General features: G+C 55.3%; 1 protein-coding gene across 1 annotated transcript; it reads right to left on the reverse strand.

Annotated features, from left to right (window-relative positions):
• Positions 1–1,326: 1,326 nt before the first annotated feature.
• On the reverse strand, positions 1,327–24,751 carry RAB15 (RAB15, member RAS oncogene family). Its single transcript, XM_045901044.3, has 7 exons — positions 24,371–24,751; positions 7,612–7,672; positions 6,729–6,789; positions 6,194–6,271; positions 5,443–5,532; positions 4,234–4,299; positions 1,327–4,060 (listed from the first exon to the last, which is right to left on the reverse strand). Exons 1-7 carry the CDS (start codon positions 24,492–24,494, stop codon positions 3,902–3,904), a joined length of 639 nt encoding a protein of 212 aa, XP_045757000.1. The 5' UTR covers positions 24,495–24,751; the 3' UTR covers positions 1,327–3,901.
• Position 24,752: the final 1 nt, after the last annotated feature.

Raw genomic sequence — 24,752 nt, forward strand, 5'->3', positions numbered from 1 at the left:
GTGTGTCCCCCGATTGGACTGGGTAGAGTTCCTAGAAACAGCCAATAAATGTCCCTACCAGGCCAATGAGTCAGAAGAACTTGGCCCTGACAGTGGGCTGAACTTCAGCGTGAACTTGCCAGACTCACCTGCATGCCAAGAGCTTCCCCAAGGACTCTCGGGCATCTGGACACTTCTTATTGGCTGCCCTTCTGGGGCCTCTGTCCAGGAAGACCATGGAAGTTCCTGAGCTGGGGGATCAAGTGGGGGTTCCCTCTTCCTCAGGGCCACACCATCCCTTTTCTCTAAGAACTTAGGACCCTCTGTCATGCAGGCTCTCGCCTTTCATGATTGAAAAAACTGATGGGCTCTCTTAAAATACCTCTGTCTCCAACTTGACCTCAAACTAGCCCACTTTCCAGAAGCTTATTACTTTGGACATGAACTAACAGGTATGGGATTCCCACGGCTTTCCATAGGGACAGTTGTTCTGGAAACTGTGCTGGCTTAGTAGGCAAAAAGTCTAGGTAGGTGGTTCTCAACTCTAGCTACAAAGGAGAATTGCTTATGGAGATTTTTTTTTAAAGTACGGACGCTAAAGCTTTTCCCTCCAGAGATTTCAGTTTTGGTGTTTCGGGCCATGACTCTGCCACTGTTACCCGAGGCCCTCAGGCACATTTCCTTACCAGCTGAATTTGTGTAATCACCCTCCTTATCTCGCACAGATAGGAGTGTTAGGATGGAAGAGATAAAGTATTGCAAGTTTTCCATAAACTGTAAAGTGCAGGTTAAGATCTTAGGCTACCATTGCGCCATCTTGTTTGACTCCTTCCTTCTTCATTCTATCCTGACTCCCATTTTCTGCCTCTTCCATCAGCTCTGTGCCCCAAAGGATAGTATTTTGCACCCCCAGGCCCCCGAGATTATAGTCTGCCTTGCTTCCCTGGAGTACCCGATCGCGGGGCTAGGACAAACTTCTGAAAGATTTAATCCCTCCTCATGACTTCAGGGAGACCTGTTACTGTTCCATCTCAGATAGAGGAGAACCTTCTTGGCTTTAAAGACTCCCTCAGACACAGGTATTCAGCACCTTCCCAGCGATGCAGGCTTCTTTCTGCACTTGTAGGCCCACCACAGAGCACTGGGGGCTTTGCTGGGGCTCCCCTGCAGGTGGTGTTGGGAAAGGTACAATAAGGATGACGCTTTGCTGCTTCCATTGTCATCCTTCTGCTGTTGCTTTATAAGGTTCTGGAGCCTCTTCTCCCAGCACTGCCTCTCCCTCCCTCCTTAACTGGCAAGGTCCCGGTGAGAACTCCTCCTAGGGGCTCATACAGGCAGCCACACCTGTGGTTTGAAATATTTTTTATTTTGTAAACATCTGTGTTTAAAATAGATGAACCCTGCTCACAATTCATATATTGGACCCAAGACACGGTACACGAAGTTCACCCATCACAGGGAGATGGTGGGGGCCTGGGAGCATGTGGAATGCCTGGGGCTGGGCTGAGTCTCAAGACAGCAGGTGCAGAGATGGTGAGGAGTAAACAGGCAGGAGCGTCTGCTCAACAGTCTGGGCCTAAGGCCAGATCCCAGGCCACCTCCCGGACTGGACAAGTTTAGGGGTGCGATGCTGACTCCGATACCTGGTGAGCGTAGTTGACCCTAAAGCTCCAACCCTCCTGCTCCCATACCTCTCCCCAGCGGTGGCCCTGGTGGATGGGCTCATCGGTTCATAAAATCTCCACTCCGCGTTTTCCCTTCCAGAACTCCTAGGTATAGTAAAAATTAGTCCCTCTGTCCTGAGGGGGCTGGGAGAGAAAGACGCGCGCTCTGCCTGACCTTCAGGGAACACTGTGACATGGATCCACAGGTTGGAGCCAGTGCCCAGCAAAACATCTGCTCTCCAAAGCCCCTGGCTGCCGGCACCCTGAGGGCTGGTTACTGTCGCCCCACCCCTGGTGTGACGCCGTGTCTTGACACCCGAGGAGTCAGTCCTCAAGGAAGCATCCCAGCCATATCATGACTTCATCCGAAAGAGTCTGCTATCTAAGTTTCTCATCAGCTAACAATTTATAACTATCCCTGCCCTCCTTTTCCTTCCACTATGTTAGCCTATCCCTGGTGCTACATCCTGAGCTACCCTCTCCTACTCTAAGAGTCAGGAGGAAAGGTTTGGTGATTTCTTACCCACCTTTTTTTTTTTTTTTTTTTTTGGAGGAATAAGGAAGCAGGGCTCTTAATCCTTCACACGTGTGGGCCCTGGACTTCGGCCCTTCGTCGGTGAATGTTCAGTGCTCGAGTCTTTGTTTTAGCTCCAGCCCGAGCCATGTGATGCCGCTAAAATGTAGCTTAAGAAGGAGCCTCCAACCCTGGGAAGGTGGGGAAGAACCCCACTAGGGCCCGTCACTGACTTGCCCCTTCTTTAAAGCGCCTCCCTCAAGCCACCTTTGGGCCATGTGGGGTTAAAGAAACTTCTTCCTGAACAAAGAGCTCTGGAGGAAGGAGTCCCCTTCCCTCCTCCTGCAGCCACAGTGCAGGTGGCTCCTCTTCAAGGAGCTAGAGGGGCAAGATGAGCGCTTTGTCTAGAAGGCTGAAGAGAACAGCACCAAGCATTTCTACCCGGGGCCTTCCTTCTCTCTCCCCGGGAAGCCCCTGCCCTTCTCCCACAGACTTTGAGTCTCAGGAAAACCTTGAGCACGGAAGGCTGGGTTTAGTGGTTATGTCACCTCTCACGTGCCAGGGGGGTCGTGGGGAAACGCCCTTCTTACACAGAAAGGGAAGTTGCTGCCATATTCCCTTCTGGTCTCCTCTCCCTCGCTTTCACCTGATATACAGGGGCTAGTCCTTCAGGTCCAAACACTCCCCTTTCTGGGGTGTGTGGTTGGCTCGTCAACATCAACATCACTGGCCTCGCCACCCGCCCCCCCTCCCCCAGGCTTTCCTTGTCCCTGCAGTGCCCTGAGGCCTTGGTACACATCTTTAAATTCAGGAGCCCAGGTGGGGAGAAATTGTATACACACTGCATGGGAGGTAGAGAATGGAGGTGACCTTTATCCCTACCTCCTCTCGACATTTTTTTTCTTCTCTGAAGCACCTGCTTCTGAGCTCACTTTCCGCAAGAAGCAGGTGGGTAGGCAGCCAAGCAAGGCCAAAGCTGGGAGGGGGGGATTTGCGGGGCAGGCAGGGAAAGGTGGGACAGCCCCAGTCTTGAGGACCACCAGTTTGGTGTTTCCTTCCTACCTTGATGTTCCACTTTCCCTGATCATTGGTGAGGCAGGCCCACGGCACAGGAAGGGGCGGTGGGGTGGGGAAGATAGGAAGAAGCACCCCGTAGGCTTTGGCCCCTTCACAAAGCAGGGTGGGGGGCGGTTCTCCCAGAAGAGTATGGAACATCCCCATGAGCCTGAGTCCATTCCCTTGGACAGGGTTAGGAAGAAAGGAAAGAAAGAAGCTGCCCTGGCAGCCACACAGCAGGACGGCGAGGGCAAGAGGTGTGAGGGGCTTTGATACAGAACACACTAGAAGGGGGAAGGGGACAAGAAAGAGAGGTGGGAGGAAGAGAGGAAAAGCAGAGAGACAGGATGCACTGAGAAAGAAGGAGCCCTGGAGTGGCCTCACTCCAGAGGGGGCCACTGTCTGGGCGCCTGGGGCGGTGAGACCGCGCCCGCAGCATACCGGGGGCTCCTGGCGGGCCTGTGGCGGGCAAACAGGCGGGAGGGAGCCCCTCCAGGCTGGAGGGCGGGGGCAGAGGCTGCTCTGAGATGACAGCGGGGCTGCTCTCAGGGCCAGGCAGGGGAGTAGCAGCTACTGGTATTCCACAGGGTTACCCGAGTGAGAGGAGAAGCAGGGCAAAGCCCGGACTCCCTGTCTGCCACAGGCCTCCCGAGGGGAGGGGGATCGGTGGGTGCTCCACGCAGGACCCTCAGCACCAGCAGGCTTTTGAAGAGTTCGCCGGGCCCTCAGGTTTGCCCTCCTCTTCCTCCAGCTCGGCCAATGCCAACTCGGTGCTGGCGCGTGTCCGGAGACCATCCAGCTCCTTCCTGTGGGCCTGCAGCACCAGCTCCGTCAGCCGCGTGAAAGACTGGGAAACCAAGGGTGGCGGGTGAGTGGGGTGCCGCCTCCTCTTCCCCCTGCAGCCCGGTGGCCGCCCCGGGGCAGGCAGGTGCTCATCCTCTGACCCGCCGCCTCCCCGCTCCGTGTAGCTCCTCGGGACTGGGCCCCGGAGGCAGGGCTGCGGGGCTTCGGGGCTCTCACCTCTTTAATGTTGAGGTTGGTGCAGGCACTTGTTTCATAGAAGTCCATGCCATACTCCTTAGCCAGCTGCAAGAAAAGAACATTCCTGAAAGGGAGTCAGTAAGGGAAGGGAGGTGCCCACAGCACCTGGCACACACTTGTGCCGCAGCCCTCACAGCCCATGCTGAACTGTCCCTTCTCAGACCAGGCGGGAGCTCCTTCCAAGACACAGGCCAGCCGAGAACGGAGAAGACGCTCCACAAAGCCCCGCCCGCACCCCCAGCCACCTCCCGGTGCACACACATGCATCAGGAGACGAAGATCCCCGTCTTGTGCAGGAGGTGGAATTGACAAACCCGGGCTTTGGGGTCAAAGAGACCCAGCCTTAGAGGCCAGTGATGCCACTCAGCAGCCGGACGACCTTGGACAAGTCACTGACTCTAAGCCCGGCGCTGCCATCTGTTAAAGGGGGATGAGGGTGTCTATCAACCAAAGTCACGGAGTGACTGAAAGAGGTCATGCGTCTCAAAGCACTTGCTTAGTGCCTGCCATCCATACAGTGCTTGATAAATACTATTCTAGGAGGGTTTATTCTAGTAGGGTTTGCCTCTACTTTCAGATTTTTCAGTGATCCTGTATTATTTTTGTATACCAAAAAATCCATTTTATTTTAAGCGCTATGGACAGAAAGAGGGAGAAAAAAGCTCTCGAGGCCCTCAGAGTGGGTGGATGACTCTCGTCTCCATGGTATCCATCCTTCTGTCCTCTGGGAGGGCTGTGTCCCTTGGCACCACCTTCCTACCCTCTCTGCTCCGTGGCTTCTCCGACCGTGAGCTTTTCCTCCCTACCCCTTCCCAGTATCAGGACAGGGGTGGGGTACCTGTAGACAGCAGCCGTGCCATGATGCTGCTGGGGAAGCCAGCGACTTGGAGCCCTTCCTCCCCACGAACACTGGGATGACCTCTTTAGCAGAGGATAATCCTGCTCTGGGGCCCTTAGAGCTGGGAGAGGGGCTGCCCGAGAGGTCCTTGTTTTAGGATGGGCCCCAAATTACTGTCCCAAAGGACAGAAAGCAAACTCTCAAGGATGGCAACTGGCCCGGAGCCTCGGGGAACTGTGGGAGGTGCAGGGTGCCTCAGCACGGGGACAGAATCCTGGGTCCCAGCTCTCAGGACTGGCCCTGGCCGCAGGAGACGTGAGCAATGGATAAGGCCAGCTTGCTCCACTTACCTGCTGCCCTTGCTCCCTTCCCACCTGCCGCTTCTGCTCTTCATCAGCCTTATTCCCTATAAGGATCTTCTGGACACCTTCTGGTGCATACTGGGGACAGAGGACAGGCAGAACCGCCAGTGAGTGCTGCGTTTCCCCCCCAGCCCCCACCATACAGGCTTCTGGCCTCCACACCAGCACCAAGCTCCAGAGCCTTAGGGACAGAGCAGGCAGACTGGGTGCAGGCACGAGGCTGACCCCAGGGGGCCTGGAGGGCTGTCACGGGGACAGCTTAGGGTGGGAGACACTCTGGCTACTCCCCGTACTTCCTGGGGTTAGATAGCTGGTATCTGAACTGGCAAGGACGTTGCACTTAAGTCCACCCCCTCATTCTACAGATGAAAAACTGGGGACTCCAAGAATTCAGATGGCTTGCCCAAGGCTCCAGAGCCAGGACTAGAACCCCAGTCTCACGATTCCTCCTGCTCCTGAGATTTCAGGAAGGACAATGGTCCCAGGGTAGGTTCTGACCTAACTCATTTCCAAGGAAGAAGCAGCCATGGCGGCCTGGGTGGGCGCAGGGCACGGATGGCGTGGCAGCCTGGGCTTCTTCCCCATGTCTTACTCACCCAGAGGTCTTCATCCAGGGCTGGGAAAGGCAAGGTCTCCTGGGAGTGTTTGCTCACCAACCCCGAGAGCTTCGGCCCTTCCCATCGCCTTCCCCTCTGAGGCACCCTTCCCCCACCCCCAGCGGTGAGGCCGCATCTCCTACCTCATCCACATCACTGACCCACTTCATGATGTGCTGGTAAGAGCGCTCGCTGCTAATGTCGTAGACTAAAAATATTCCCTGAGAGAGAGAGGAGAGAGAGACGGGGGAGGGAGATGCACACAGAGTGCACAGGCATGGGTCCAGAGGCAGGTGTGGTACCTTAAGTGCTGGGTCCCACTCTCCCTTCTCCCTGCTTAGCATAATGAGGATCCCTCGGCACCCGGAAACTTCTCCTTCTCTCTCACACCCCCAAAGCTATTGTGCCCTAGGCCTACCACAGAACTCTCTGAGGTAGGAAGGCACCCAATCTTCTGACTGGGGTCTTTGGCCCAGGGAGGAGGGTGGGGATGAGGCTGGGGGACTTGCCTGTGGTGTGTGCTCAGAGAGTAACTGAGGAGTGTGTGATGGCGACCCTCCCCAGCAGGCACTCCGAGGGCCCTATTCTGGGCGTCGCTGGCACAAATACCTCAAACGCCCAGAGCTGGGAGTGTGGATGGCAGCATCCCACCTCCAGACCCTGAAAATGGTGGCTCACCTGGGCCCGTCGGTAGTACTGCTTTGTGATGGTCTGATATCTCTCCTGCCCCGCCGTGTCCCTGCCGTAGAAAGCCAGGCCATCAGAAGGGCAGGGGCCATGGAGCCAGAGGGGAAGGGGTGAACAGGAGCTGGGAGACCCTGTGCCCTTGCAGGAAAGACTGGGGAGCTACAGGGTGAAAAATCAGGAGCTTTGATCCCCAAAGGGGTCTGAACATACCCGACTCTGCAGGAGAGAGGCCTGATGATCGGGTGCTGACAGGGCTTACGGGGGCCTTGTCAACTCAATCAGTGCCAGGAGCCCCAAACAAAACTGGGCCTTGGGCAACTCTCTTTAGAATTGGGCCACTGTGTTCAGACAGGTTGGACTGCTCCACCTCTCGTCCCTGTGGGGCCTCTGGGGCCTCTCAAGGCAACGCCCATAGCATTCTCCAAACTGGAAGCAGTTCCAAAGGCTGGCGAAGGCCGCGCTTGCAGAAACCTCAGGCCAGAGAGCCACAGCGGCCCCCTGTGGCTACTGGTGGGAAGTGCACCATGCCGTCCTGGGGTTCTCTCCCCAGGGTCCATCCTCTGGGTGCGGTGTAACCCTCCCTCCCATGCACTGTGGCATGGCCCAGGGGCAAAGTTTCCATCCTAAAACAAACCCACACTCGTTAGTTTGCCAATTCCTTCTAATTCCTGCCTTTGGGTGACTTGTGGCCAATCCCATGAAGTTTCCTAAGAAAAAGAGATTAAGGCTCATAGAAGCAGGAGATGGGCTTTGAGACATTTGCTTCTCTTGGTAGAAGAGGTGGCCTGTTATCCCAGATGCAGCCTCGGGATTTTCACACATGGCAGTGGTGGCTGGGGGAGCAGCCCCATGTCTCTCCTCCTCCCCAACTCACCAGATCTGTATCCTCACTTTGATGCCGTCTACCTCTATGGTCTTCATCTTAAAATCCACGCCTGGGGAAAGGAAGAGAGCAAGGAGGTTAGGAAGAGTACTGCTGGGACTGAATAGTAAAGGCCCAGGGCACTCGTACTGGAAGGGATTCCCTATGGCTTAATATGGCAGAAAGATGGCATGAGGTAAAGGCCTTCTTGAGCCAAAGATTGACCCTAAGGAAGTATCTGGGGCTTTGAATGGGGCTTCCCTTCCTCCTTGACCTGAGAGTTGCCGGCAGTAAGGGGCAGGGGTGGGAGGGGGAGCGGGTACAGGAGGAGGGCAGAGTGAGTACGGGGGAACCCACTCCATCCACTGCCTCACTCAGCCCCCAAATGTGTCTCCCTCTCCTCAGTGTGAGGTCTTCTATTTACACTTCTGGAGGGAACTGCGAGTATTTATCCCCCCCTGGAACTCTAACCCCTAGGAATAGCAACCTACCTAGTTTGCCTGTTTTGTCTTTTTTTTTTCTTTCTTTCTCTGCCTTATTAATAACCAGGAGGGGATGTGGTGCTGTCATGAATGTGGGGAAGGCGCAGGGACCCTAGCAGAGGCCCACCAAGAAGGCCTGGTGGCTCTGCTGTTGACTAGCCCCCGCTTACTGGAGAAGGCACTGTACTCCTTTATTTAGAAGGAGCATGGGCTTTGAAGCCAGGCCTGACTCCAGCCACTTTGGTCATAGCTATGACTTCAGGCCCGTTGCTTCTCTGAGCCTCCACTTCCTCATCCGCAAAATGGGGACATCACCAATCATTTCAGAGGGTGGATGAGAAGACCAGACGAGATACAGGGCCCAGGACCTGGGAGATACTCAGCTGACTGCAGTTACCACCATAACCTAGTACAGTCCTTGTCCGTTGTGGGTGCTTGTAAGTGACGACCAGTGACTGGAGGACCAGGCAGTGAGGCAGCATGCTGCTGGGGGAGGGAGGGGAGGACAGACAGGCTTCTCAGGCTCATGTGCCCAAGGGCTCAAGGAGCTCAGCTGCCACAAGACCCAGGAAGCATACGGCATTTGGCAAAGCGGCCCAAGGCAGAAACGTATTTGGGGAAACTTGCAGGACGAGTCAGCAGCTGCAGCACGCAGGCTTGAATCAGTGATGACAGAGAGGAGGGGAGACATTTTTATCACCACGCCTCTTCCCAGCTCCAACTGTGCCCGGGCACTGTGCCCGGTGAGGCAGGAGCTCTATCGAGTAGGTTAATTAAGCTTAAGTCTTAGTGTACTCCCTGGAGACAGATCAGGAATGGGCAGCATTAACGCGTTTTCAGGTGGAGAACACGGTCAAGGCAGAGTTCCAGACAGAGACGTAGTCACCAGGCTGCATGGCCCAGCCCCAAAGCCCCCCCGCCCCAGGTACCAGAGTCCCCACCACCCCGCTGTCCCCCTCAGCATTAGTTCTTCACCAATGGGGGTGCTTCTCCCCTTCTCTGGCCTGTCCCCAGGCTTCCACAAATACAGACGGATCCAATTTAGGTTCTTCCCTCTCCCCATCAGGACCAACCATCATTTAACCAGAGGGGAGAGAAAGATTCTGAACAGGCAACCCAAACTGGACCAGGTTGGTCAGACAGGATTCATTTTCCGCCTGCACAAGCTGATTCATAGTTGTTGAGCTGTACTCTTCCAAATGGGCAATGTCTGGCCGCCATTCTTCCGAGTGTGCTGAGAAAGCGAGGGTGGGGGCAGGGGCGTGCTCACCCCCTCCTCAGACAGACGGTTGTCAAGAATTTGCTTCTCGCCCTCCCTGGCATAGAAGGGAATCAGGAAATTCTTATTCTTTCATGGACAGTGAGAACCAGCAATTTGGTTCATCTTACAATCAACCTAGCTCATTATCATATTAGTCCAGCAGGCCTGGTCCAGGGCAGTGCCTTACAAAGAGGGGTCACAAGGTGGCAGGGAGGGAGACAGAAGGTTCTACCTTCCCTTTATTCCATACACTTCTATGGGAACTTACTATGTGCCCTGCACAGGACTAGGTGCAGAGTGGTGGAAAGGACATAGGATCCCTGATCTTACAGAGCTGAGTGGGAAGGAGACAAAGACCAGAGAGGTAAGATAACTAACCCAAGGTCAGCACAGCAGGTGGCAGAGATTTGAACACAGGCCTGTTTGGTGCCAGAGCCCGGGCTACCCCCAGCACTGCTTCTCAGGGCAATGAGAGCTGTATATTAATGAGACACGGAGACTTATCTATGCTGATTTCTCTGTAGGTCCTGAGGCCCAGCCAGGGAAGAGCTCCCAGCACTAGGGGACTCCACCCGAGGATGTAAGCAGGTGTTAGAAGAGGCAGCTACCCTGGGAGTGAGTGCTGGGCTTGGATTCCTTCTCCTGCTTCCCTCACTTCTTAGCTGTGTGGCCAGGGACTGAGGCTGAGGGATTTGGGCGGCCCAGAGCACCCCCATACCCATCCTCTCACAACTTAGAGGTCTTCCTGACCACCCAGTAAAATCTGTGGAGCTTGGAGAAAATGCTTCCATTTTGGCTATTCATAGGCACTAAGCAAGAAACACAGTAAGGGCGCCTGGGTGGCTCAGTTGGTTAAGCGACTGCCTTCGGCTCAGGTCATGATCCTGGAGACCCGGGATCGAGTCCTGCATCAGGCTCCCTGCTCGGCAGGGAGTCTGCTTCTCCCTCTGACCCTCCCCCCTCTCATGTGCTCTCTCTCAGATAAATAAATAAAAATCTTAAAAAAAAAAAAAAAAGAAACAGTAAGTCTGGGCCTTTTGAGGGATTTTCTTTCTCCCACCCACCTTTTTTTTTTTTTTTTAAGATTTTATTTATTTATTTGACAGAGAGAGAGAGAGAGAGCGAGAAAGAGCACAAGCAGTGGGGGCAGCAGAGGCAGAGGGAGAATCAGACTCCCCATGGAGCAGGGAGCCTGATGCAGGATCCCAGGACCCCAAGATTATGACCTGAGCCGAAGGCAGACGCTTAACCGACTGAGCCACCCAGGTGCCCCCACTTTTCTTTAATAATAAAAAAAAAGATGAACAGTCCAGTGATCTTCTAGTGGACTCTATTCTTTCTACCCTCCCTGGTCCCATAGCCTGGATCTCCCACTGTGTGCACCTACCAATCCACAGCCCACCATGCCCTTGCCCACCTGTGGCCCCTCCATCTGTGTGGCTGTTAGTCTTCTCCTGCTGTTGAGCACTGCAGGGCAGTCAAGATGCTGGCCTGGATGGTCACCCACAGGCTCCTGCTTTCTCACCTCAGTGGGGCCTTTGTAGCTGCTGATACCCCATTTATAAGGGGGTGCCCATTCCTTTCCCCACAGCCACCATCCCCTCGCTGAAGGCTTCAGCCCTCGTGCCCCCCCTCCTCAGTGCCACTCACTCAACAGGACTCCTCCACTCTCCAGGGGTGAGCTGAATGCTGCCTGATGAAGCCGGTCCTGAGGCCCACCTCATTTCCTCAGAGTGAGCCTCTGTTCTCGTCACCTTCCTTGGGGAAGAGACCTCTATCCTTTCCAAGTCTCAGCTCCCAGCCCCTCATCAGCCCCCTCTGGGTGCTCGTCCTAACGGTCTGGCCCCTTTCTGCTGAGGAGGAGAGATACTCTCCCCCCACCTCCCTCCCCTGTGTGTTCTCACTCCGGCTCCTCCAGGGTAGCCCTCCTCAAACGCCAAAGTGCATGCAGACCACTCGGGGACTGTGTTAAGATGCAGCTTCTAGACAGTGGTTCTCAAAGTGTGGTCCCCCGACCTGCAGCATCAACATCAGCCGGGGCTTGTTAGAAATGCAAATTCTTGAGTCCCACCCCAGACAGATGGAATCAGAAACTCTGGGGCCGGGGTCCGGGAATCTGCATTTTAACAAGCTCTCCAGGTGATTCTAATGCATGCTGCAGTTCGAGATGTGGGCTGAAGCTTCCCACCGGAAGTGCCAGCTGAGGTGGCATGGCGTGCTCCCATTCTCCCGGCGTGCTTTGCAGGTGCTCAGCTTTAGAATCCCCTGGGCTGATTTGTTTTTTAAATGCTGCTACCTTGACTGGCCTAGACCCATTGAATCAGAATCTGAGGGCAAGGGCCAGAGACCTCTATTTTTAACAGGGTGGCAGGGGATTTTTAGAAGAAAGTTTGAGCTATAATATAGTGAAAGAGCTATCCGTCAGCCTTGGAATCAGAAAGACCTGGGTCTGAATCCAGATTCTGGCACTTGCTGTGTGACTTTGGGCAACTTTCAACTTCTCTGAGCCTCAGTTTTCTTTCCTGTGGAATGAGAATACCACTGGCCTCCTCGGGGCTGTTGTGGGCTGTGGATTAGGCCATGGATGTGAAGCACCTGCGCACAGTAGGAGGCACTCGTCTCGTTCCTGCCTTCCCTCTGCTGAATAACTGCTTCCCAGCGAGCGGCCGGGCAAACCAACCCAGAGATCAACATCATCAGGGAGTGTGTCAGAAAAGCCACTTTCCAGGTCCACCCAGACTAGTTTGAGAAGCACTGTCTAGCCCATCTCAAGGCAGAACCACACCCAATCTATGATCCTCATAATTACACTTGCCGCGCACCCCTCAGCTAAGGAATCCAGAGGCCTCAGTCCTCGTGCCAGCCCTGTGAAGCAGGGAAGAGTGGTGACAACCACCGGAGGCACAGGGAGGCCGGGCAACTCCCTCCTGCTCCCACACGCAGTGGCTGAGCCAGAACCGGAGGAGGACTGGCCTCCTGACAGCCGCCCGGGTACCGCTCCCTCGACCAGCAGCTGCAGAACCTTACCGCCTTTCCTGTCGCGCCCTGGCATGCCTCATACCTGTTCTGCTCTGATGAGGCATCTAGAAGCGAGGCCCTGGGCACTCGGGGAGCAAGCCCACCATAGGCTGGTTTCAGGGGACCCCTGGCTCCCTGAGACAGGTCAGGATTGCACTCAGCCCGGATGCATCACCCCGCACAGAGCCACATCACTGTCCCCAGGCACAGGGAACACTGTGGTGTGAACAAACAGGCTCACCGCCTCCACACCGCTCCGGCAGACTTTCCTGAAGATGCGGGGAGCCCTGGGGGAGAAAGTCAGGAAGAGGGGGCCCTCTGCCAACCAAGTACCGAAAGCACAGTGAGCCGCTCACCATTTTTCTCAGCACCTCAGATGTGCCAGTCGTGGTGTCTCTTCCGGCTGGAACTGCCCAGCCCAAAGCTTCTGCTCAGGGAAGCAGGGCTGGGTAGTGTGTGTTCTGTGGCGAAGCAGCTCCTAACTGGACCAGAGGTGGATATCTGACCACCGGAGGCCGGTCCATCACTGGGCTTGCTGGGGACCCCCAGGGGGACCTGGCCACCATGGGCAAGGGGATCTAGCTAAGCTGATCAAACCAGCTCCCTCCAGACGGTGCTGAGGGCATTGGTGAGCTGGTAACAAGAAGAACATGAGGCAGACGTGCAGAGAAGCAGAGATGCCGAAAGACAGAACACGCTGGCCAGAGTGGGGGCTGGGGGCGCTGGATCCTGGCACAGACCCCACCGTCCAGCTCCTGGGTATCCTCAGAGCACACCTGCCTTCCCTAGTGAAGCCTGAAGGCGCCTTGGGATTGCCTGGAGACGCACAGCCTGTGTCTGCCCAGCTGCACCGAGGCCGGCGGGCAAGGGGTTTCAACTTTGGGGCTGGGAGGAACCCCCCCCCAATTCCCTGCTCGGTGCTGCCTCCTCGTTTTTGTCTTCTAGCCCCAACCAGGTGTAGAGTAGCTAAGGGCCAGAGAGTATATTTTGTAACTGACAATGTTTTTTTGTTCCGGAAAGCTCTGCCTCCGATCCAGCAGAGCGCGGGGCCCAGAGAGCATGAGGAGGGCCGGGCGTCGGCAAGGAAAGCTCCTCAGCTCAGTGCCTCCTGCTAGGACTGTGGACGTGCTGCCCTCCTACGCTGGCGGCCTCCGGCTCTTCCGTGGCTCGGTCCGGACAGCCTCTGCCTCTCCAGCAGCCACCCCCGGAGACCGCGAGGCCACAAGCGGAGCGTGGAGCGCGGTGACGGGGCCGCTGTCCGAGAGCAGGAGGAGGGACAAGCTTGGCCTGTGGGTCCTGGGGGCTGGAGCAGGACAGAGGGACAGGACAGCGGGGACGGCTCACCGGGGCTGGTAACACCGCAGCTCACTTACGGCGCCCTCAGTCTGGCGGTGAGGGGCTGAGAAGCCTGGGAAGAAGGGAACGGGGCACATTCGGGGGGAAAGAACACCCCTTCCCATCACCATGGGCCTCCAGAGAGAGCCCTGGGAAGCATGGAGGACGAGCGGCGTGGGCGGTAAGAACACAAGCGTGTGGTCAGTGTTCGCTTCCGATCCCGCCTTTCCCACGCATGCCCGTGGGGTCTTCTTACCCTCTCTTTGCTGTTTCTTCACCTGTAAAATGGGAATGACAGTCCCAGTTGTGGGAGAAGGTGCAAAGCCCATGACACGGGGCCTGACACACAGAGTTTTATGAAATGTTAGCTGAAGAAGCTGTCAGCTCCCGAGGGGATGAGGAGATCAGGCAGCCCAGGGTCACAGTGCGGGGCAGACAGACAGAGCTCTGGGAAGGAGGAGGAGGGCAGGGAGGTGACACGAGGGGCCAGCGCTCAGCCACAGTGTTCCAACAAAAAGAGATAATGCCACCCACCATGGAGCCCAGATGTCCCCCTTCCCGCAAAGTTCGGGTGTGCCCATCGGCAGGCCAGCACCTAATGGGTCAACGTCAGGTGCCAGCTTGCCTGTCTGCCAAGTGCCACATGTTTCAAGTGGAAATAAGGTTCTTTCTGGGTGCCAAATGTTATCACTGTGATCAACCACAGCCCAAAGGACCAGCAGCGAGACTCGAACCTTTTCATTAGCAATGAGACACCACAACAGGAACAACTTAATACACCTGAAACCCAAGGCAGACACCTGATCCCTGGAGCCGTGCTGGCTCCGGTTACCAAGCCCAAGGCCCAGGAAGGCCCCCCGCCCCTTGCTGGCAGGCAACCAGCATGTGCTGCACATGTGGGGCTCACGTGGGCTGTGGCAGGAGGTCACCTCCAAAGAGGTCACCCTGAGCAACCCCAAAACAAGCTTTGGGGAAAGGCAGACCCTGTGGGGAGGTGCCACCCCAAACAAGGCATCAGAGTGATCCCCATTTCAAAACCCACTTCTCTCGGCAGGAGAGAAAACCCGTAACACCAAGAGACCAATGACACCATCGTCCCCCTAACTGAGGGACAAATGAGGGGAAGAAGGGGGACAAGAACAATACAGAAGGTGAGCTAAGAGACAAATCTCATGAGAAGATTCAAGACAAAGGCTCCCGGCACACCAAAGTCCCTCCTACCACGTAGGTGCGGGGAGAGGGGAGAGCGTCGTTGCCCCAAACCTGCTACTTGCTGTGTTCCTCTTCCTTCTGTCTGGGGACACGGCCTCACTGTCTGCTGGGCTGCATGCTGCCACCTGACCTCCTCCTCTTACCCACTCGCAGACTGACTGTCCCTCACCCTGGCCTTGCTCTGGGGAGAAGAGGCACCAGGTTCTCTCAGCAAATGCGTTAGTCAGCATTCGCACCCGCTCGCTCTGGGAGGGGTGGGAGGCAGAAGTAAAAGAGGCAGCCCTGGTGTTTGGCAGACAGAATCCTGATCCTTGAGCTCCAAGGCCGTGTTTTAACCTCCAGGACCCTGAGTCAGTGGCTCTGATTTGGATGCCACCCACAAGAAAGACTGCAGATTTCAGAATGATATTCTAACCCTCCTTTTTTTTTAAGATTCAAACAAAAGCATGCACACACACACTCTCTCTCAATGTGATCAGAGGTGATATGAGGACCAGGACAATTCTAGAGGTTACCACCTGCACATAAAATCTTGAAGGGCCAGTCTTTGGAAACCCAGGGCCCAGAAACCCAGGGGCTATTATCACGGAGAAGGATTTGCCAGTCGAACATGGAGTCCCATGAGGCTGGAAGGAATGCTTGTCCCCACTGCCTGAGCCCTAGGTGCTCCCCACTCCAGATCCCCTGGCAGTGGGGTGGTCCTGGAAGTCACTCCAGCAGCCGGGCTGAGCTGATGGGAATTGCCCCAGTGACTCCAAGCGACAGGCAATACTGACCTTAGTCTAAGCGCCGGCCCCCTCATCTCTGCATTCACCAAAGAGTACCCCGCTCATGCTTTCTGGCTGCCTGCTATGTCTGAGCTTCCCCGTAGGACACATATCTGAGCAGAAGAGCTAGACGCTACTGGAAACTGCTTGAGCCTTGCAGAATTCTCTGCCTCTTCTCAGTCCCAAACACAAGGGTAGCATAGTGAGTTTCTCGTTGTCTCTGAGTCCCAAGTCACCAGGACTAGCTGCAGCTGCCCTCGGGAAGAGCAAAAGTCCTCGAGGAAAATGCATGCGTGCATTCATTCATTCATTTATGCATTCATTCAAACACGCTGTTGTTGAATGCCTACGAGGTGCCAGGAACTGAGCTAGGTACTAGAAGGCACAGCCGTGAAGAATACAGAAAGATCCTTGTCTTCAGAGAGCTTCCATTCTAGCAGGGAGGACAGATAATAAGCAAATTAATCAATACTTTCAGAGTGATGTTAAGGGGCAAATGCAGAATAATGGAATAAAGAGTGAGGAGAACCATGTGAAAGCTGCTTTAGATTGGCTGGTCAGCGAAGACCTTTTAAAGTAGGTGACATCTGAGCTGAGACCTGAGTGACAAGAAGGTGCCATCACAAAGATCTGAGAGACAAGGGCCCCAGGCAGGAAAAACAGGAAATATCCCTCAGGCAGGAACATACTTCAGTCAAAATTGAAGTTCCTCAGAAGAGAAAAGGAAGAGGGATCCACATTACTCTTTCCTTTGTTATAAAGGCTGGGGCAAGGGGGAGGCGGGGGTGGGAAGAGAAGCACAGCAAGACTCTTCCCTTCTCTGGGATCTCAGAGGGACCCAGCCTTGTGTGTGTGCACACACATACACACACATACATATATACATACATATACACACATATACACACATACCTCTACACGTACACATACACACATATACACACACACCTGCATATACACACACACCTGCATATACACACACCTGCATATACACATACATATACACATACACACACATATACACACACCTGCACACACACCTGCACCTACACACACACCTGCACATACACACACACCTGCATATACACATACACATATATCTACATATACACATACACACATACATATATACATACATATACACACATATACACACATACCTCTGCACGTACACATACACACATATACACACACACCTGCATATACACACACACCTGCATATACACACACCTGCATATACACATACATATACACATACACACATATACACACACACCTGCACACACACCTGCACCTACACACACACCTGCACATACACACACACCTGCATATACACATACACATATATCTACATATACACATACACACACATACATATATACATACATATACACACATATACACACATACCTCTGCACGTACACATACACACATATACACACACACCTGCATATACACACACACCTGCATATACACATACATATACACATACACATACATATACACATACACTTACATATATACACATATACATACACATACACTTGTTTGGAGGATCTAACCTGAAGAATGTACCAGAAACTTCTCAAACTTGGGGCCAACTTGGGGACTCCTTGCCCCCCACTTTATGATAGGATCTCTATACTGAATGGCTCATATGTGTAAAGCACAACTGTTCCTGTGCACATATAGGTACACTGAGTAGGTACTCAGGGCACGCCAGTTCCCTTCTCCTTCCCCTTCCCACTGCCACGTGCACAAACCTACATAGGGCCTCTGGGATACGTGCCGTGCACTCCAGCTAACCCTGGCCTGCTCCCCTCTGGCAGACGCCTGACCCGGGCCTTGCCTCCCCGAGCCTGCTACTGAGTGGTCAGTGGGCACCACCGAGGCAGCCAAGACCTGCCAAGCTACTGACCACCCACCCCTCCGCCCTCCTCCTGAGCCTCTTCCTAGGCAGGGCCACGTTGACAGGCAGCAGAGGTTCCCAGAGAAAAAGACTGGGGTTGGGAGCCTCAGGAGCAAGCGGCTTGTAGGGGGCAGGGCCTCCAGATGTGTCTGCCTTCACACAGAGCCAAAAAGCTAACTCTTAGCGAGGATCTAGTTGAACAAAAGCTGGTACGACCACGGCCCGCCCCTACCAGCTGGCCCAGCCAGGCAGAAGAGTAGAAGCCCCAAATTATGAGGTGTTCTCCACAGCACCTCCTCCCCCACCCTTTGCCCCCTGAGGAACCACCCCAATGTCACTCCTTCTGTGAAGCCTTCACCAACCAACCCAGGAGGAGTTTGTCACCAAGCATCCTGACATCGCTTTTGCATACTGTTCTGCTTGTCTGGATGCCTGACTTCCCAACGGTCTGCACTACGAGCTCCCTGAGGGCAAAACAGCATCTTATTCATTTCACATTCCCATTGCCTGGCAGAAGGCAGATATAATCATACGTATTATTCAACAAAATGGAATAAAGGAAAGAAAAAGTGGATGGGTGGGTGAGTGAGAGAATAAATGAGTGAATGAATGAAGTCAGTACATCCCAGGAGAAAAGATCAGGGAGAAAAACTTTTGAGACTGATGGGGGAATGACCCACATTTTGAAGCCTACTGTCAGCCTCTTCAGGTTATGGGGCCCCAGTCACCGAGTTCTCAGTAAATATGTTCTTAAAATAGTGATATGGGAGGGCAACACTCAGCTCTCACCCTCCAAGGTCCCCCAGACAGATCCCCAATCCTAGCCCCTGACGGTTCCCCAGTGGGTCATGTCAAGGAGGCAGACCTGGCCGACAGCAGAGGCACAAACGTCCCTCCGTCCCAGAGCCACTGGTGCACCGGAGAGAGGTTCGCTTGGCAGCCTGTGGAAGGGTCTTCTGGGATGAGCAAGGGCATGCCCCAAGCCGGTCTGGAGAAACTGCAGAGGAGGTGGTTCAAGTTTGGGCCAACTGCACGCAAGATGTGAGCTCAGTGTTCTTGGGGCCTTTGTTTCCCCTGTTATAAAACCAGGCTGATGATGAATCCTCTCTTCCTCAGTGGGAGGAATGAAATGTCCAGGAAGCTTCGTGGCCCCCGACAAAGCACACTGCCCAGGCAGGAGAGCCAAGGAGAGATCACACGCCTGTGCAGAAAATTGGCAGTTTTACAAGGAAACGGGCACAAATATTAGATTACAGAAGAAGGCCCTCTGAGAAGAACTGGCAATCAGGGTAGAAGGGTAATGGCCAAATATCGACTTTCGTGCTATAAAGCTCATCACCAAGATGTCTGGGGAGCGGGGGAGGATGGGAGGAGAACAGGAGGAGAACGGGAGGAGGGGGGAAGGGGCAGGAATCCGGGCCCTCCAAGCCGGGGGTGGTTGTGCGGAGCCGGGAAGGCGGCACAGGTGTGCAGAGCAGCTGAAATGAAAGCGTCCGAGGGTTTCAGAGCTGTTCTCAGGGATCACATCCTTGGGGCGTGGGGTGTGCGGAAGGGGGGCCTGAGGCAGGGTGACACCAGACAGAGCCCCCTGTCCTATCCTCTCAGGCCACCTGTCTCCCCACCTCCTCCGCACCTCACTCTTCCGTCCCCGAGCCTCGCACTGCTGGGGCAAGGGTGGGAACCTGGCACAGAATCGAACATGAAACCCGCAGCCTACTCCTGTGACCCCCAGAGGGGAGCTGGTGCCCTGACTCCTGTTGGTTCACTGCTGGATCCCCGGCTCCTCACAGGTACCTAGTGCAGTGGGTGTTCAGTAAATAGTGCCCAAATCAGCGAATGCATGAATGATTGGCCTCAAAACACGTTACTGACAGTATATTAATCTCTACAACTTTCTTATGAGCTAGGAATAACAAATAATAAGAACAAGAATGGGCATAATAATAGAATCACAGCGGCTACCATTTCATTTGAGGGCTCGGCCAAGCGCTTTGCATCCATTAGCCTCTGTAATCTTCACAACGACCTTTAAGAAAGAGTCTGTTGCCCTCTTCAGTTTACAGATGTGGAGACTAAGGAAAGAGCTGTTAATAAGCGTCTGAGGGTGGCAGAGATGGGCAGGGCCATGGGGGATCTCGTGCAAGTCTGCACTCTTTCCATTCTCCCCACGGCTTCTCCCCTTCCTGCAGTGAGGCACCCTGTGCCCGCAGTGTGCACAGCACCCCCCCCCCCCCCCCCGGGACGCCCAATGCCCAAGCAGGAGGATCCACGCCCCCGGGGCCTTCCCTGGCTCTGGCCCTGCCCCTCAGTCACCCGAGGCCCTAGCCCCAGGCAGCCCAAGCCAGCTCAGACAGAACTTTCCGGAGAAAGGGGATCTGGCAGCAGCAAAGCCAGCCCCAGGAAGCAGCCCTGAAGCCACAGCAGTGGTTCAACTGGTCAAACCAGAAAATCACCTGGCAGCCACCTTGGAACCCAGGTGGCCTTTAAAACAAGAAGGTCTGGAGGCCATGTGACACATGTACTCCGGGAAGAGCAAGGATGGTGTTCCTTCAGCTTCATGAGTGGCTCACATGACATTCCTGGCCACCGTGCAGAAAGCGAACCAAAGGCCCCCTGCATGTGGATGTCCCTTAGGCTGGGACACAGTCTCCCTGCCAGGGCAGGCAGCCCAGGACACATGAGGCCCTTTCAGAAGTTGCCAGCTTGACTGGTTTCGAACGGCTCTCCACTTCCTGGAGGGAAAGGAGAATCGGGGCCACTGTGGAGTTTGGTGTGGCGGCCACAGGAGGGGTGTATGGCAGAGAGAAGAACTGAGCTGCTACCCCAGCCCTTGACTGGTCTCCCTGCTGCGGGTCTTAACTCCCACTCCCAGCCAGGACCCTAAGTGCCACTGTCACCATGTCATTCCCCAGCCCAGGAACCTTCTATTCCACTGCGGAGGCCCAAGGCCCACCTCCTTAGCCAGGCCCTCAATGCCCTCTGCCCTCATTCATCCATTAATTCAACAACACGTATGAAGCTCGAGCCTGGCCCTATACCAGGATGATGAAAATGAAGAGGACTAAGATTTGGTTTTACCCTCACGCCCTTAAAGTAGCGTTTGGGAGACAAAGAAAGAGAAACAGAGGAACGTTCTCACTCTTCCCCTAAAAACTCCCTTCTGTTCTAGCCAGACTGCCCAGAATCCCAGGAACGCCCCCTGGATTCCCACCTCTGTTGTCTCTGCTCCTGTTATCCCATCTGCTCCTTCCCCTCCAGGAACGGAAAAGCAGCCCACACTGCAAGGCCTCCCCTTAGCTTCCCTTCCTTCTAGAGCCTTCCTTGCCACTTCTAGTCAGGCTGGCCTCCTCTAGCCCTTTGTCACAGCAACAGCACTCTCGGTCCCCTCCCCGGTCACTGGCTGCCTCCTGCACCCTGGCATCCTTATTTAGCTGCTGGTAATGCCCCCCAAGAGCTCCGTAACAGTAACAATGATCCTGATTGATCCCCCACATGTGAGGAGTGCTTCACCAAGGGCTTCCAGATCTTGTTGTGGCCTTAGCTCTTTTTGCTTGTGTGCAGGAAAAGGTGGCCTGAATAGGTCGCTAAAATGCCTGGCACAGTGCTTTGCAGTGAATCCTTAATTAGTTTAACAGGTGAGGAGTCAGCAAAAGCCATTAAGGCACGGGCTGCCCACCTGCACACGTCCCCCGTCTGGGTCGGCATAGCCACGTGGGGAAGGCTGGCTTGTGGCACAGATCCAGCCCACGGCCACCTGTCTACCTGCGGACTAAAAACAAGAGGGGCAGTCAGTGCCTCAGCCGACCTGGGAGGTCTCCTCACTGCTCCTGGCAGGCCCTTCTCTGGAACGTCACGGGCTTTTAGAGCAAATGCCATCAATAGTAAGTCACAAAGGTGCCAGCCTAGGTCACATCAACATGATCCAAGAATCTGAACTCCGTCTTGGCAATAACTAGTGAAATGCCTCGTTTTCCCCATTTCACCAAAGTCGCTCCGGGAAAGGTGCCTAGATCAGTGTCCAGCATGGTAAAAGAATGTGTCTGAGACATGGAGCAGCTTGAGAGAGGTGACGACGTGTCTTATTCATCTTGCAATCTCCAGGTCTCAGCCCTGAGCCCAGCTATAGGACCTGGGCATTTTTTTCTGAATGGATAAATTAATGACTATGAATTGGTAGTACCCATTTTCTTGGCTCCTTGATTAGCCTCCTGGCTGCCCTTCCGAACTCCGTGGGAAACTCTCTGGAACCCTGCAGGGAAAGCTTTCCTTGACCATCCAGCTCTGTCCCTACGTCGTAGTTCTTACTGAAAAACATGCCCAAGACCAGATAGAATCCCAAGTGCCTTAGGTAGTGTTGGACAGAACGCAGTCAAGAAGCCCAGTGGGCAGATTTGAAAAGGCTAGTGGGAAGAAAGACAGGTTTCTTTCTTTCCCATGAACCCAAACTCCTAAACAGTCCTCTGCGTCCTGGGAAAAGGTGGACCCAACCATCAGAAGCAGAGGAAGCCCCTGCTCAGGTTTTAGGTCAATACACCAAGGGCCTTGAGGGGATGGGCTGGGGAGTGTGCTATCGAGAGACCCCCACTCAGTTCGCTGACTCACTGCCTCTAAAGTCGTCGGCCCCAGGGGGACTCTGAGGACGACCCTGTGACCTGTGAGGGGAAATTGCACATTTGTCTCTTTGGCAGGAAGGAGGTGTCCAAAAAGGGAGAAGACAAGGTGGGAGAGACAAAAGGAGAAGGGCTGGTGGTTAGCAATTTGAGGGCATGGGACTTAAGGAAAACACAAGCCTCAGAAGGGCCATCTTGGGATTTCAGAAACATCGCTTCCCTCATTTGTCTGTGGGAGAAGGGGACACATTTCCTAGGGGAGGCTAGCTCCCCTAACAACACTGAGCAGGAGCCCAAGACCCTCTGAAATGAGGTGGATGAATAAAGTGCTCCAGGGAAAAAACCTAGGTCACTCCTTGGCCTTGAAATGTGGCCAGAACACCAGCGTGCAAACAACTGCTCATCAGGCAGAGTCTGGGGGCCACCAGCAGCCCACAGCCCTCTGTGATACCTCAGCAGTTCCTGGCGCCAAGCCCATCCATAAAATAGCCACTGAAAGTTCCCTTAAGTGCTAACCTGCTGCCCTTTGTCCCCAAGCCAGCAACCTGTCCCCATATCCCATCTGGTTCCTCAGCCCCTCCCCTGCTCACTCCCAGGCCTTTCCCCAATGCCTCCTCTTCCCTGAGCCTTCCCTAGAGGCATGCAGTCCTCCTTTGGCTGCCAGTACCCTGCCCATCCCTCCCAGATAGATAGCTCTCATCCACGCAGTGGCCCCTCCTGAGCTCCAGAACTCCTAGTAGCCTGTATGGATGGATGTATCTGTTCTCTCACCTTAAGTCCCTTGAAGATAGTGAAGCAAAGAGAGAATGAGACCCTGGGAGCTCAAAGACAATGACAACAATAATAACTAGCATTTATCCAGCTTCACACATGTCCAACTTTGTGTTAAGTGCTTTTACAAACATAATCTCATTTAATCCTTACAGCACCTCAGGAGGTAAGTACTGTTATTATTCCCATTCTACAGATGAGAAATGCAAGCTCCAAAGCTTAAGTGGTATTCAAGGTCACACTGTCCCAAAGTGAGGTCTCCAGGTCTATGTGACAACACAGACTGCCTCTTAACCACGGGTCTCTGTCCCTCCTGGCTCTACCTGCTCCCTCTTCTCTCTTGGCAGGGAAGGTGTGTTGGGAGGGAGGCTTCCACCCTCGAGTGGGAGCTGAGTGCTGGGGGCGGTGGGGTGGGGGGAACCTGGGCCGGGCTGAGGCTCCTCCAGGGCAACAGTGGGGGAAGCTGTTAGATGTGGTGGGATTCCCTCAGCTCAGACCTCCCAGAGGAGGAGGCCCCTCAGGGCCCAAGGGGGAGAGCCCCCCCTCAGAGGGGGGCTACCCACGCCCTCCCAGAACAAGAGATGGCATCACAGTCCAGTCTGGGAAGCCACGAGATCTTGTCCCTCTAAAGCACAGGCTCCAGCATTGCCAGATCAAAGCGATGTACTGGAAGGTGGGTCCTATCAGCCATCTGACCCGAGGTGTGGACAGTAGTCCTGACATTCCCCATCCTCCTCAGCCTCCTTCAAAACAAACCTTTTGCCAACTGTTTTTCTGGAGGTGGCTAGTAAGTGCCCCTTTCCCACGCAAACACGCTCACCGAGTCTCTGCCCTCCTCCAGGTGTCCCATCTTGTGGCTTACCTTCACAACTGTGCTCTGGAAACTCAATCCCTTTGGCCCCTCCCTTCCTCCTGTCTTCCCCCTCCTGGCTCCACATTGGGTCACCCCTGAACTGAGGGCACCCAGTGCCTCAGTGACGCGGCTCCCCACCCTGAACCCCTCTTCCGGAGCACAGGCTTTACTTCCCCTCCCCCTCTCCACCTGGGGGTGTGGGGAAGTCATTTCGGTGGCTAGGATTCTCGCTGCCCAGCTCGGGGTACCCAGGCCTAGACTCGCCCGGGTGGTCTCGGCTCCGATGCGCATGCTCCCCAGTGCGAGGCCGGAGAACCTATCCCTAATCACGGACCACAGCAGGGACGCCCCCACCTCCAGGACCCGCTTCTCAAGTCCCCAGGCGGCGGCCCCTCACCGGGATTTCTCCCCTGGTCCTGGCCTCCCGCGCCAATGCCTCCAGCCGGAGAGGCGGGCAGTTCTCCCGGGCTGGGGCAGGGGCCGGGGGCGGGGGGGCGCGGGCCAGCCGCGGCGGTGGGGAGGGTTGGGCGCCCCTCCGGCCACCGCCCCTTACCGATGGTGGAGATGTGCGAGGAGTGGAACTCGTTGTCGGTGAAGCGGCACAGCAGGCAGGTCTTGCCCACCCCGGAGTCCCCGATCAGCAGCAGCCGGAACAGCACATCGTACTGCTTCGCCATGGCTGGGGCCGGCGCGGCCCGGGGGGCTGCGGGCGGGCGGCGGGCTCAGCCCCGCTCGGCCGCTGCCATCGCGACGCGCCTCCGCCGGGCGGACGCCGCGGGCTGCGAGGAGGAAGCCGGGCCGGCCCGCTCGCTCGGGGCCGGGGAGCGCGGCGCGGCGGGAGCGCGGGTGGGAGGAGAGAGCGCCGGCGGCCCCCGCCCGCCCCTTCCCCTGCGCCGCCGCCGCCGCCCGCCCGCGTCCCGGGAGAGGGGGCGGGG

The sequence above is a fragment of the Mirounga angustirostris genome, unplaced genomic scaffold (genome assembly GCF_029215605.1).
Source record: "Mirounga angustirostris isolate CCGP_5_RB_7025 unplaced genomic scaffold, mMirAng1.0.hap1 SCAF_9, whole genome shotgun sequence".
In the NCBI taxonomy this organism is placed as follows: Eukaryota; Metazoa; Chordata; class Mammalia; order Carnivora; family Phocidae; genus Mirounga; species Mirounga angustirostris.

Coding starts and splice junctions, on each gene's coding strand:
- RAB15 (XM_045901044.3), bottom strand. CDS start 24,494: ATGGCGAAGCAGTACGATGTGCTGTTCCGGCTGCTGCTGATCGGGGAC. Junction 6,790..7,611: donor AAAGTGAGGATACAGATCTG/GTGAGTTGGGGA, acceptor TTTCTACGGCAG/GGACACGGCGGGGCAGGAGA. Junction 5,533..6,193: donor GGGTCAGTGATGTGGATGAG/GTAGGAGATGCG, acceptor CTCTGTCCCCAG/TATGCACCAGAAGGTGTCCA.